The following is a 14,951-nucleotide window of genomic DNA, read 5'->3' as shown; positions in this document are numbered from 1 at the left end:
ATTAAAGTACTGCTTCCTGGTAAAATAATAACAATTATCTATTTGGCGTCTTGTGGTAATAACTGATAATTTTATAAACAGTTGTACAAAAACTGGCAACATTGCTGCATTTAGATGTAAATAGTTGTTTATAACTTTGTTTATTACTAAATTTGTGCACAAGTTTTTTTTTATGAAATCATTTCCAACCATAAAAACGGTTTCCTAAACATCTTAAAATATATCGAACTTTGTCCCACTCAGATTTGAGTTTTTTTGTGCAATCTTAGGTCCAGTGTGTAAATACAGAATGTAAAAAATAAGTAAATAAATAAATAACAGTAAAATCACTCAAGTGAGGTTGTGCTGAAAGAATGATTCCAAACAAGGCAGGTAAACTCTTTAAAGGTGGAATAAAAAGGTAAAAACAAAAGGAGTAAAAAGCGGCATCTTATACCATCCAGAGGGTTGAAAACAGCTTCTTGCTGTGGCTCCAAACAGCTGGACTAGAGTAGTGAGAATAAATTAAACCACTTGAGTTACTCGGAATAAAAGAAAAGAGCTTAAACTCTATAAATACTTGTGGAGTTGAAGGAAACACAGATTCAGATGGAAATTAATTACAGTGATTGATAAAACTGGTCATAAACCCACGTTTCACACCCCTCACCTTCGCCTCCTTGATGCCTGGACACAGTTTACAGATGGTAGCGACGGCTACGTCCTCTGAGACGATGCCGTAGCCGTCTTCGTCCACCTGTGCAAACTCTGTTGCCAGCCACTCGCTCCTCATCTTGCTTCCCAAGCTGCCTTCTACGGCCACGCCCCCTCCATCACCCAGTCCTGCTGTTACTCCTCCGCTACCTCCTCCAGCTCCTCCAATGATCGAGGGATGGGCCAGCAGGTGGCGCAGGCCAGTCACCCAGATGTTAGCCACATCCGCTGACAATGCAACCAAGTCTAGAGACTGCAGGAAGCAATGAGTAATCAGGATTAGTGGAGGGATGGTGAGATTTTCCCTCCTCATATGAAATAAATCTTTTACCTGATATTCATCACCATGTATGATGGAGAAGGCGGCTTCCTCTGCCAGGTGTTCAGACAGAGGACCGTTATGGAGGAAAGTCTCTGTGCTTTTCCCGGTACGGACCTCTCGGATGCTGGAGACGTCCAGCCGAGCCCGATCCGCATCCTTCTTGGACGGTTCCCAGCGTAAGCAGCTCAGATCCGAGTCCAAGGTGAAAAAGCGACAGTAAACCCTGGAGTTAGGCCGAATCTTTTTCAGTTCACACCCGCCTTGCATGAACGCCAAGCAGTCGGCTGCACTGCTCACCTGGAATAAAGCAAAAAATCTTCAAAGGTGCAACAAAGTCTTGTGAATCTTGTTTTTCTGATGAATTCATGCGTAGTATCTCTACGCGATCAAGTTAATTCTGCACCTCTATTGCAGACCCATGAAACCTTCCATTTGTTTGTCAGACTAAAAACATAAGTGGAGAGAAAAAAAGGCTAGAAAGAGTGAAATACCTTCTTTTCAGAGGGCATGCTGCTAAAGGACACCGTCTTCTTTCTGCCACCACCTGCTTTCTGCACCGAGGGATCCTGGGAAGAAAACAAAAAGGAAAATAATTTAAACACATTCAGCAGTTGATGGTTCAGTCTTTCCATAGGTCAGTCTGGGTCAACAAAACTCCAAAACACCAATATATTCATCCACCTGCACATTTATGTTGCAGAAAATGACTCCTGTTTGAAGTTTTTCTTTAATTATTTTAAACAGTGCTAGTTTAATTTGTTGTTCACTGACAAAATTCACATCAGTATGTGACTAAGAGGGAAATCTGGATTTTAATGAGTTGTGATATAGATCATTATTAGCAACGTTACTCTTTTATGATAACAATCTGTGGAAATTGCATTTTTGTAAAATGTAGACTGCAGATCTTTGAGTTGTGGGGAAACGCAGATAAATGTCTGCTCTTTGCAACCTGCCTCTGATCTGCTGCGATGTCTGACTCCTGCCTCTGTTTACTGACAGGTTGACTGGCATGTTGGAGGGAAAATGTCGTTAACTTAACATTCATTAGTGCTGCAGCGCAGGATTTCCACCGGAGGCCTCGTTAATAAGTCTTTACTGATTTGCAATAAGCTGCGGCCGTTGTGGCGTGACAGCAGTAATTGCATGTGGGGCTCAGTGTAATGTTGGCTAGGTCTCCTGTGTCGAGGCCTTTCCCGTGTTCCCTCAGTCAGCTAGGAGTGTTTGAAGTGGACTTGCACACTGATTGCTGGAAAGTGTATTTACCATTAAGGATCTGAAACGGCCTCAACGAAACCAGATATTCACTAATGATAAAGTGGAACTTTAAACATATCAATTCACAGTTTGTACTAAACATTTTGCTAACGGTGGTGTTCTCAGATACTGTAATAAAACTCATAAAGTAAAAAAGTAGTACTGGAAATACACTTTGAAAACAATGTTGGACCTCTGACACCCATATAAAAGTGTTGAAAAAATGTATAACATGGGACCTTTAATTATGCTACCATAGAAGATAGCGTTAGCTACCATGGCTAACACTGTTTTGGTCAAGCTCATGTAAAATAATCTAATCCTAAACAGAACAGCATAGAAGCCACTGTTAAATTGCCTTAGTTGATGTTGTGACTGATGCCGTTTAGTTTAGGCTATCATAAAAGCTAACATTAACATCTGCTAATTTAGTCATCCCTCCCACAAGACCTACTGCAAGCTCTTATATCATAGTTTAGCATAGCAGCTAATCATTTTTAGGATAACAAAGTGAAGGATGTTTTATTGCTAAGGTCATCATAGTGACTTATTTCATCCTGTTTAGGCTTATCTCAGACAGGTGAGGAGATGGATGGATGGATGGATGATAGATGGATAGATGGATGGATGGATGGATAGATGGATAGATGGATGGATGGATGGATGGATGGATGGATGGATGGATGGATGGATGGATGCTTAAGGGAAATGCACACAATGATTGACAGTTTTGCAGGCTGTGGCAGTCTGATGGCTCACAGGAAGCCGATCTGAAAACCTCCTGTCACTCACCGCTATTGTCCACAGGACATGAATAAACATCTACTGTGTCCTGTGCTTCAATCTGACAACTTTACCTCCTACACAACAACAACCTACACACACACAAACAACTGTCAAATATCCTGGACGCCTGCATGAGTAGCTATACATTACGATAAAGTGTGCATGTGGCTGAGTCATAGTTTGTTAAATATGACTCATCATACCTGTTATACTGTGTTAAAGTGCTTTTCATGTAGCTAAAACACCACTTCACAGTCACATTAAAATACTTATAGAAAAATTAGATCCCACTATATTATTCAGATTTTAACCAAGCCCAAAATTTTGATAGGCTCTTTGTAGGTATATAATTTTTTTAAGACCATCTCTTTCATTAATAAGCCAAGTAAACAATTAGCTTTTAAAGTGATGAAAAATAAATAAATAACAGTCAGTTGTAACACTCTTTTACCAGACCATCTCAGCTCTGTGTAGGCTGGGTTCTTGAACCTCTAATTTAATTTACTTTTAATTGATGAAGTGTGATGGATTTCCCCAAAAAGGTTTATTATTTGAAAAGTAGTTGTACAGTCACAAATAAAAATAAAAACATCAACACTGGCACATCACAACAAATACAAAGATGAATTAATCATTTTGAATGGACCATGACATCAAGGACCATTGCACTGGTCATTAGTGGGCAGTGTTGTGTAGTAAACACTAGTTACTAGTAACGCTGTTACTTTTGTCAGTAACTAATACTCTAACGCATTACTCTCGAAATAAAGTAACTCAGTTACCGTAACCCTACGGTGCATTTCTCCGTTACTAGCTAAGTTACTACATTTCGACCAGCAGCTGTGATTTGTTTGCTGCAGTGATGCAGCGTCACATGGGGTAAAGTCCGCTGTTGGGCTTGTTTGTCTGTGAAGTTGCTTGTAAATATCGGCGCTAGCAGATTGAGGCTTCCTCAGCACTGTGTGACGTCCTCCTGATTCTCTCACAGATGCCCACAATGTGGAACAGAAGCGTGAACAGTCCTTGTTTTCAGGTACTAGTGTCCACTGCCCCGTTGCCTTGGTTACCGTGGGTGTCCGAACCAGCACGCCCCCACCCGCACACAGAGACAGAGACAATGTCCCCGAATAACTAAAGAAATATTTAAATTAAAATATAGAAAATAAAGAGTAGGAGAAAGATGCATTGTGCAGTGGATTGTTATATTACTTTTTATTTCCTTTTTTTATAATCTGCTGCCTTGACTTCAGTAAATTAGTGTTGGAAAATTACATTATGTTTGAGTTTATTTTATATTTCATACAGGACTGTAACTACGTTATAAGGATATTAATGGGACAATTTTTAAGAATGTTCTTTTACAAAAGTACCTTAAAAGTTACTTTTAAAAGTAACACATTACTTTTTGGTGACTGAGTTACTTTTTGAATGAAGTAGCTTTTTTTCAGTAACTAGCATAACACTGGTCAGTACATGACATTTGTTTGGGTCTCCACTTCTTTAGTTTTACTTTTCAGAGACATATTTTTTTTAAACTCCTTTCTGATATCATGCAAAAGTCCTAACAGAGTCTGTAGGATTCCCACTCCGAAACATAATACTTTCACCACCGTGCTTTACAGTTGGTAGGAACTTTCCTGAAAATTTGGTTTGCATCAAAAGGCGAAACAGCTCTGATCTGTCTGCTCACTGACAAATGGCAGTTAACTCTAATGTTGAGCAAAAATATCCAATACAAGTCAGTTTTTTATAATAACGTTAGTAATGAAGGATGATGGAATTAATAGAAAACTTCACAAAGATCACATCGGACCCTTGATGTGAAAAGTTTGTTTTTCCCATCTCTTCCTAAGCAGACTAATCTTTGGCTGACAATCTGGATCTTGGTTGTAATCTGAAGGATTGTGATATTGTTGGGGTGTACTGACTTTTTTTAACTCTATATCATTAAAATGGGCTTTTCAGAGAAGATCAAGTTTGTTCTCAAATAGAGTTTCTATGTGTTTTCATTCTTACGCCTGAACTTTTACTTAATAAAAACTTTCCAGAACGCTGTTTTGATTAAAAGACTTTGATTAAAAGACCAGGAAACGAATCGCAGGTAAGCAGTGAACCCAGAAGTGATTACTTCGGAGAAAAGAAGCAGGACAGGCAGAAAAAGAGAAAGAGTTGACAATCGTTGCCTCTTTGTTTTTACTACACAAACACAGATCGATTTCCAATTCCAGTATCCCTCCTCCACCTCCGAGCATGTGGAAGGACGGGGAGGAGGTGCAGCCAGAGTTTGTTTTGATTCACATAACTGTCCCATTAAATGTCTGTTATATTAAGTTGGTCAGCGAGGAGGCAGAGCAGATGAGCTTAGGGAAAGCAGGTCAGCGGGTATTTAGGTGGACAGATCAGAGCGCAGAGCAGCCGTGGATGCTGCCTCTCCGGCTCTGTTAGCGATGCTCTTAGCTGCTTTGACATTTAGGAATATTGACATTGCAGCTGTAGTGACTAATCCATTTTGAGAATATTACAAATCACATATGTTTCTTCTGTCATTTCAATATCCCACTGCAGGATGCAGAACAGCATCCAGGAAACTATGGCAACGCTGCCATAAAGCCTTTAATGCAGAGCTCTGTTTGGCCCAACGAAAAGGGCATCATTAGGGTTTAATCCACAGCCTGCATTAAGCTCTCTGGTTTGTTTTATTTCTCCTCTCTCTTAAATTCACATTTCTCTCCATCTCCAAGTCGCTGCCACAGGAAAAAAAAATCTCAGCACAGATGGAGAGATGGTGAAGAGAAATGAGACCAAAAGCTGGAGGGAAGAGGAGATGCAAGATAAGTCAGGCAAGAGAAATTACTAGAATGGGTTTGAAATGAAAGCTTGTTCTTAAGTGGAAAAAAAACAAAGCAGAGCAAATGAAAACTGTTCTCCTCAAAGGACAGATAAGAGATTAAGATTCGGGACACAGAGAGCATGAAGGAGAACAAATGGAAATAGAACAATAGCTCATTGTATTGGAGAGCAGCAGACAGCGAGAGAAGTGGTTACAGCAGCTGGCTCTTCACTCGGGTAAACTATGCAAAATGTTGCAGGGCTGTCGCAGAAGCAAGATACAGCGAGGACAACAAGAGGGATAAACAGACTCCAGTACAAGATATTAGGTTTGGTTGGTCATTGCAGCAACAAAGAAACTTAAAACCAACAGCAGTGAGGAGAAGAGACCAGCTGATCATTAGAAATTCTTCACTTTGAAACTGTCCCACACAAATGCTTCAGTTCCTCCTGCCAGCTGTCCAAAAAAAAAACAACAACTCCGCAGACTCGTGCACCAGAATCAAGAAAACAAATCCATCAAATTCTCTGCAGCTAAAACCGTTGCAGTGCATCTCTTTAAACTTTAAGAGATAAAATCATCTGGTTTGTTTGCAAACACTCTTTTTGACGTTGCAAATTAAAAAAAAAACATGAAAACTTTGCAGGAAAAGAAAAACGGCTTCTCCTCTTGAGATGGTTTCTGAGAGTTAATGGACTTAAAGGTGGGATGTATTACTTCGTATGATGTAAAAGACATGTCTGATCACATGACTGATCAGCTGTTTCTACTTCGAGCCCGACACTGACTGACGTAAAAGAAAATCCACAACAACCGTAAATAATTCCTCCATTTTTCTCTCATATAAAACAAAGACAGCTGGTTTTGTTTGTCTTCTTCCTCCAAGTTAGTTTTCTGGTTAGTGGCCACTTCTCTGTTCATTACAGCCATGTGGAGCATCAATCATTCAATCAAAGCTTTATTTATACAACACTTCTCATCCAAATAAACACAGAACAAAGTGCTTTACAGAACTGAAAAAAACAGGAGAATAAAAAATTGTGTGCAGACACACAGATGAACGCACACACACACATTTAAGAGCAATGCGATTCTATTTAGTGGGGAAGCTGCCAGCTAGGACGCAATATTTCACTCTCTGCACTCGAGAGACTGGATCAAAAATAAAAGGAACACAGTTAAGATTAATAAGAAGAAATAAGAATATCAAGCTAAGAACATATACATTACCACAAAAAATAAAATAACATAGTAACATAAATAATGAGATATAGAAAAAGAAAAAACTCTACTACTCTACTGATAAAGTAAAAATCCAGAGTAGAACTTTTTTTCTCTTGGGTCAGGCTTTAAAGGTTAATAAATAAATGGCAGATGTTTAGACCTACATGAGATTTATTGCCCTTCGGGCAACAGTTATGACACTTCAGTCAGATCTGCTTTGTTTTTGATGCACATTTAAAATATTTTAATAAAACCGCCATTATTGTGATATAAACCAAAGTCTGACTGTAAAGCTGCACTGTGACCCAGAACAGCTGATACTTCATGTCAGTGGAGAAAATTTACAACTAATCTGTGATTAAAGGCAGATAATAATTCATTTGAAATAAATCCGGACCTCTGAGAGTCTAAACGCTTTATAGTGTAATATTCGTGTCTCTTGTTTGTTCTTTTTCCTCCCATGAAAAGATGGAGCTCTTTTTAAAGTAAAGCCAGACCAGTTGGAAGCATTAAATCCTGCTTATCACAAACCAGTACAACAAACTGGAGGCTTAATTCTGTCCCAGTGACCTTCACCAGCTGCAACATGCTCATGATAAACTGGGACATTCATGTGAAAATCCATTAAGAACACTGGAACCGTGCACGCACATGGCCATTCGTCACCGCCTGCACGTCGGCTCGCTGCTTCAATCCACCGAGCAACATGTTAACCTTGCGCAGGGAACTCACAAACACACACACACAAACACACACCAGACCAACACCTGGTGGTTGCATAAATCCTGCCCCAATCTGATCCCATGATCTGGCTAATGATCCCTCAGCTCATTGGCGGCAGATTATGACAATAGATTATTGCACTGCAGCCCACATCCACAGTGTTACAGCCACTAATCCCCAGCCTGGTGTGTGTCGCACATGATTGTTAAAATCAGTCCCAACACACTTAAGCAAGACTCAGGAGAAAACGGTACCATAGGGAGAAAGATTTAGTTTACTTTTTTTTTTTTGCTGTTTTGTGGATCCACAGCAAAAGAGTTTAAATAATCAAAATATCACATCCTGAAAATTAACACGTTTTTGAACTTTACTACTTTAAGAATTTCCCTTTTAGAGTTTAAAAAGAACAACAGATCGTTCATATATTTGAATTACATGAAAAAGAAACAGAAAATACCCTTTTTTTAACATATGTTAGCAGAACTTTACCTGAACTGACGTTTTGATATCAAGTCAGTGGCAAAATCAAACATATGGTTACTGGAATCTCCTGAGTTTCCACCTGAGTGGAAACGCACTGATCTGGTTATTATTATGGTCAATGAAAGCAACATTTTGCAGGTAAAGAAGACCCGAAGCAAACAATTTGTAAAACCTGAAAGGATTGATCTGGGCTGGGAAAAAAACTAAATAAAAAAATAAATATATGGTTTTGTTTGGGAGGAAAAATTAAACATTCTCCACTGGCTTTTATTTGTTAACAGCAACCTTTTCCAAAGTGAAACCCTTTTCTGGTTTATTTTTATATTCCAAGAAGATAAAAATGACATTTAAAAAGGAGAGATGATTCATGCAAAATAATATCATATACTCCAGCAGCTGCCACAACCTGCTGCGAGTCACCACAGCTTTCCAGAGCTGCTGACAGGCCAGCGTGACAGCGCTAACGGCTCAGACCGACACAGTTCAGGACCACCTGGTTCATGTGTAGCTGAGGAGATTCAGGAGGGAAAGTCTTCCACCTCAAAGACGCTCTGTGGCGTAGCTGCTTTGTGAATCTGGCTGCTGAGCTGCTGTCTGTCGTTAATTTCTGCCGGTGCATTTACGACCCGCCCACTTTCCGCTCCGCCCCCTGATCCCCCCCCCCCAGACATCACACCACAACCCTTGCAGTTTCTGGCATTTTTCATAACTTGGCAGGGGGTGGAGTTATGCAAAAAGCAGGGGGTGGAGGTACACTTTAACTACACTGACTTACTGAAAGGAGAGATGAACAGAGTGCTGAGAAATAAATGCAGTCACTTAAAAAGAAGAAAAAGAACAAATTGATAAAAAAAAATGTGATTAACACTTTAAAGGAGTTGTGTGAAAACAGAATCGTGATTTAATATCTGTGAGCAGTGTGTAGGTGGGAGTATTCACAGGTATTACAGTGCATGTACACTGATCGCGTCATTCAGATAAAGGTGTTAAACTCACCACAATTTGGTTGTTTAGTTCTGTATCCTTTATCAAATCATAAATGAATGTTAATTTCTGATGTTTGTAATACTATTGTCCCACCAAACAAGACACAAAAGCAGAAAAAGACGTTAAAATATTTGTCAAGTTTTTAATGGTTGCACACATTCTCAACTCTGCTGCTCATCCAACACACGCACTTTCCTTCTAAATGTGGCTCCACTTTAAAGGCAAATAAACAGGCTGTAGAATAAAACTTCATTGCAACAAAATTACAAACAAAATTAGAAATTACAAACGAAATTACAATTCCAACAACACAAGATTTATTACCAAGAAGCATTGTTACAACTACGATATAATCCACCAAACACTAATTTATTTACTTTTGGTGCTAACTTTATGTATAACCTGATTTCATGAGGACTTCACCAGGTAATAAAATGATAACCCATCAACTTGACTTCACATTCATAGATTAACTATTTAGATTTTTTCCTTTTGTTTTTTATATTTAATGCTGCTGACAGATTTAATAAACTCTTCCTGAGGAGTCCTGGTCTTTGACTGCTTCTTTCCATCTGCATGAACCAACGAGTGTGTAAAGATCTGATGACATGAAGCTTCAGGTTTGAAGTGACCACAGTTACATATTTACCAACATGTTCTCTGATTTCCCACGTTAACCTGGATTCTGGTGAATCGAGACGAAGCATCGGCTTCATGCTGTGTGGGAGACTGTGAAGGGCAGCAAAGGTGATGGAGACAGTTACACACACACAAACACACAGGTTATTAACAGGATCTGGCTGCTCTCTGCCCTCATATATTAAAGAGAGTCTGATGGATTTTAACAAGGCTCTGCTTCACCTTGGCGGATTCCCTGCACACATACAAACAAACTCACTCAGCCACAAACACCCACACAAGCCACCGCTTAGAATCCTTCAGCAGGTAAAAGGTGAGATGCTTAAAACTTCTGTGTTAGCGTAAAAACAGGAGTTGTTTTGTGAGACAGATTAGTCAGGTTGAGGCTTTTAATGAATTCTATGCTCATTTTGCTTAAACCAGGCAGAAAATGGAGGAATCAGGATAAATTTAAAACAAATTTGTTATAATTTGTATTTAAAAACAAACTATACTTCAGAGAACTGGGGGGTATTCCACGAAGCTAGATTAAGGGAAAGCCTGGCTTATAAGTCTGGCCCATTTAAGCTAGAGTTTCGTTCCATCAACGTGGTTTATTTGAATGCCTGCTGAGTAACCATGGTAACTTATGCACCAGAACTAGCCTGCTCAGGAGCACGCTGACGTTCGAGCTTTGCTTAGCTGTGTCTCAAAGGTCTGATACAGACTCCCAAAAGAAAGTTCCACCTGGTAGAAACACTGCACTCCGCCACTCATTCTTGTACAAAAGTAAAAAAAAAGAAAAAGAAAAAAGAAAAAAACTTATCAAATCACTACTTTGCCAATGTAACTAAAGAAATGCAGCAATACAAGTACTGAGCATGAAAATAAATTAAAAAGAACACGGTATTCATTAAAACTAAGTAATGCCTTATTAAACCCCCTCCCCAGTTTCAAGAACACCTGGCCTCCACTGTCTCTGGTTGGCTAACAGTAAAGTCAGCTGAGCCCCGTCCATACAGGCCGAGGGTGTTTAAAGAGCCAGATAGAGAAGAAAAAGCTGATCTAAAGAGATGGACAGAGAAAGATATAGGTAGACAGAGACAGAGTTCCTTTCTGGTTACCATGGCTTGGCCTTTTATTAATGTTCCTGCAGAGGGCGCACGCTTCATTCAAAGCTCATTCAGGTCACTCTGACGTTGTCTTGGTATCTACGGTGCAACATATTTACAGCTCAACACGTTTAGAACAAACATTTCTTCAAAGGCTACCGACCACTCTGAGATATGTTCTGGTTCTTTATTTCCACCTGCTGCAGGTACGCTTTGCTGGTAAGATGCTGCTGCTGGTGGAACAGTGCAGAACTATTGTAGGTCGCACACACGCGCACACACGCACACACACATGATAATCACAAAGATGGTGCATATTGATTATTGGGTTAGTAATAAATTGAACAGGGCCAGTACATACAGAGACAATCAGCTGCTTTATGTAAACAGATTTATACCAAGAGGAGACATAAATAAATGAGGACAGTGAAATCAACAACTGACAGCGGTGACGTGCGGCCAGGAGAGGCGTCATGATAAAAAAAGAAAAAAGTACATAAAATAAATATTAATATTTTCCACTGATCTATGTTAAAATGCATTTTCAGTATGACTCTACACAAAAATCGCCAAATTTGAGGATTTCCCAATCAAATACAGGGCAGGCAGTGGCGAGCTGTGCCTCACCTCTGACTGGTGATCCAGTACAAACTGGGTTGCATGACATTTCTGTTCCTCAGCATATCGCTAATATGAACTTTACAGAAATATTTGTTATACACCATGACTATCTACAGTCTGTGTAATGTCTTTAATGTACGTGTTAGAGAATAAAGTGCAGAGAAAAGTCAGCAGGTGAAGCAGGCATTACTCTGCCTCACCTCAAGGGGGCGGAGTTGCATGCTGGTGCATGAATATTGAAATAAGACGCTCTTTTCAGTTCTTACAAAAGTAAATCTGACTCCAGAGGAGTCAGTGCCTCACCAGCCATGAACTCCACCGCACGTCACTGATCTCCATCAGCATTTTTTGTTCAGCTGCTGAGAAAATGAGCTCTTGACTTGCTCTCTTTCTTTTCCACCATCCACTCGTCCGGGCTTCCTACGTTCCTCAGGACCTCCAACATAGCGACTATACTAAATAATAGGCTGTTGCCTGTTAATTTGAATGACTTTGAACTAGTCAAGACACAAAGAGTTAGACAAAAAATATATAAATAAATGATTTGTCTCTTGTGTAAACCACTCCATGCAGCAGAACTGGGTGGTGTACCCACCAATCACTTTGGGTCCTCTGCATAGCTAAAGAAAACCACAGGTACCAATAACATGCCCAACATCAACAACAACAAAACGACCAGACTGTATTTTATACCAAATTTACATGACAGAATAACTTATTTGTACTCAAGTCCAACAGAAATTATACCAGATATCCATCTTTACATTCTCATGAGCATGTCGCTGTGGCTGGCAGTAATTTCCTCGACTTCCTGCAGCATACATCACATAAATTAAACTACTGTGGCATCAAAGGACACATGAAACCCAGACGGACAGACAGACAGGAGGCCACATCTCCTTCACGTCTAGACAACCTCCCAGTTTCACCTCCAAAACATGCCTCCTTCTTTTCCTTCCATCTGCCTGTCTGTTTTGATTCATCTCCATCAGTTTCTCTCAGCTCCCCCTGAATCCCACGAGTTGGGTTCTCTACACAGTTGATCACTTTTTTTCGTTTCATCCCGCCGTCCTCTCTCCATGCCCTTTTCAATCACTGCTGTTTTCCTTCATTGTTTGCCCTTTACTGCTTCCTTCACGTCTTCCTCCTCCATCCCTCCTTCATGGCATTAGTTGTACCAGGGGAAGCCTGGAAGGGTCTTTAGGCTGCGGTCACAAGGGGCCCTTATCCAAAGCAATGACACACTTCCAAGTTAAGAGGACATTGGTTATGTAACAGCTTAAAGATTCCCGGCTTCTCTGGTGGGCCTGATATCTGCAAGCATGCACACACACACACACACATGCACGGATAAATACAAACACACACTCAGAGGGATGGGAGAGAAAGAGGGATTAAACTGGAGCTGAGATCAAGAGGAGGGAGAAACGACAGCAGGAAAAGGAAAGGAGGAGGGAAACAGGCAGGGTAGACAGAGGGGAGGAAGCGAAGAAGTAGCTGAGCCTCCTCTCAGAAAACAAATAAATGAATGGATGGAGACAAATGGGAGGGAAAGTCAGGAGAAAAGAGAGAGAAGGAAAAAAGGACGGGGAGAGGGAGCTATGGAAATAAAGATGAAGAGCAGGAAGAGGAGACAGTTGGATGGCAGCTTAGTGAGTCTCTAAAAGGAAAATGTTCAGTAAATGGCTTGATGAATGTTTCAGAGAAAAACTGGGCACCAGATTGAGAAGAATGAAGAAGAGGAAGACGAGGAAGGGGGGGGGGGGGCTTGTTTTGAATAATTGAGTGTAAAAGCTATCAAATGAAGGCAACACATCTCTGGTGGTTTTTCCTTGAATGGTACTAGTTTGTGATGTATGACTGATGTTATGTGAAAGAGTTTACTTTTTACGCTTTACGAGGACCAAGTTCAGTCTGAAACCAACGTTGTGAGGACATCCCAGCATCATGGGGACACTTTGGGGCTGACTTTTAAATGACAATTTGAGGATTTAAAATGTTTTTGTTAGTATTTTGCTTGTCCTGTTGTGCAATGTCAGGTCTCATGAATTCTAACTCCAAGCCCCAGACTTGATGTAAAAGGAAATAACAGCTCATCTTAATGAATTTAAATCTGACCGTCGCCCCCTAGTGGTTAAATGTAGAACACAGGAGTTAAGTCCTATTTGCACTCCAAACATAATGCATCGTTCCAAGGTTATGTAACCACCGTGTCTATGGCAGCAACTTTTCATTTATTAATCAGCTCTTATATCCTCACAATTATGTAATGTACCATAGGCCATCCTCGAACACCAAAGAGAAAATCCTTTAGATGGCTCTGCTAAAAATTATCCCATAATCACTCCCACAAAATGTTTACAGCTAAGAAAACATTGACCAATGACACTTACATGGACATTACTCACTTGTAGAAATGTCAGTTTAACACCATTTATTTCGCTGCATTACCGCTAACATTTCCTTTAATATGGAAATTTTTGCCCAGATCCCACTGGTTATAATAACTATACGCTAGAGTTTCCATCTACTAATAAATGCTGACTTCTAACTTGGTTTTAAGGAAATGTATAACACAAGAGAAGGTATAAAGGAACTAAATTCTATATCTCTAGAAAACAAGCTCTACTATGCAGCTCTTTATTAGTCCAAAGCTTTCAATACAGTGAATCATAAATCAGTAAAGGAAAGATTATTCAGTGTGGGACACTGAAAATATAACATCTGCTGGTTTGAAAACTACTCATCAAGAAAACCACAGTATGTTTAGGCAGAAGGTTTCACTTCTGCCTTACAGGGGTGTTGGACCAAAGAACTGATCACGGAGGTTCCCCAGGGATCAGTCCTTATTTGTTCTACACATAAAAGTATAGTAAGGTAAATAAAAGTAGATAAATAAACAAATAAAAAAATAAAAGAATAGAAAAACTTCATTAATGACAAAGGTAAATTCTAAATGGGGATTAAATTTAATTTATTTGCAAATAAGAAAATTCATAATTTGTGGGACACAAACCTTGTGAATTAGTATATATATATATATATATATATATATATATATATATATACACATACACATATACACACACACACACTCACACACACACACACACACACAAGTCTCGTCTTTCATAGGCTACAATGAGGCTTGTAGTGGCCACTACAAGGATTACGGTGACGTAATTTACATACATGTTGCCTTGCAGCGCTGGCAAGCATCGGATACAGTCTATCACAGAGTTCTGCAGGTTAGAAATGGATTTTATTTTTTAACATCACCAACATTGTTATTAAA

The 14,951-nt window shown here is 39.7% G+C and overlaps 1 protein-coding gene across 1 annotated transcript in view; it reads right to left on the bottom strand.

Annotated features, from left to right (window-relative positions):
- The window catches only part of plcl1 (phospholipase C like 1), a 116,253-nt gene that overhangs the window by 44,780 nt on the left and 56,522 nt on the right, over positions 1 to 14,951 (bottom strand). The window contains exons 2-4 of the mRNA XM_042002072.1: positions 1,507 to 1,581; positions 1,025 to 1,312; positions 650 to 946 (exon numbers count right to left, since the gene is read on the bottom strand). Coding sequence (XP_041858006.1) covers positions 650 to 946; positions 1,025 to 1,312; positions 1,507 to 1,581 — 660 coding nt within the window. The remainder of the gene's footprint in view (positions 1 to 649; positions 947 to 1,024; positions 1,313 to 1,506; positions 1,582 to 14,951) is intronic.

Source organism: Melanotaenia boesemani, chromosome 12 (genome assembly GCF_017639745.1).
Source record: "Melanotaenia boesemani isolate fMelBoe1 chromosome 12, fMelBoe1.pri, whole genome shotgun sequence".
Classification (NCBI taxonomy): Eukaryota; Metazoa; Chordata; class Actinopteri; order Atheriniformes; family Melanotaeniidae; genus Melanotaenia; species Melanotaenia boesemani.
The sequence above is the reverse complement of the archived record's forward strand: the minus strand, read 5'-3'. Positions and strand labels throughout refer to the sequence as shown.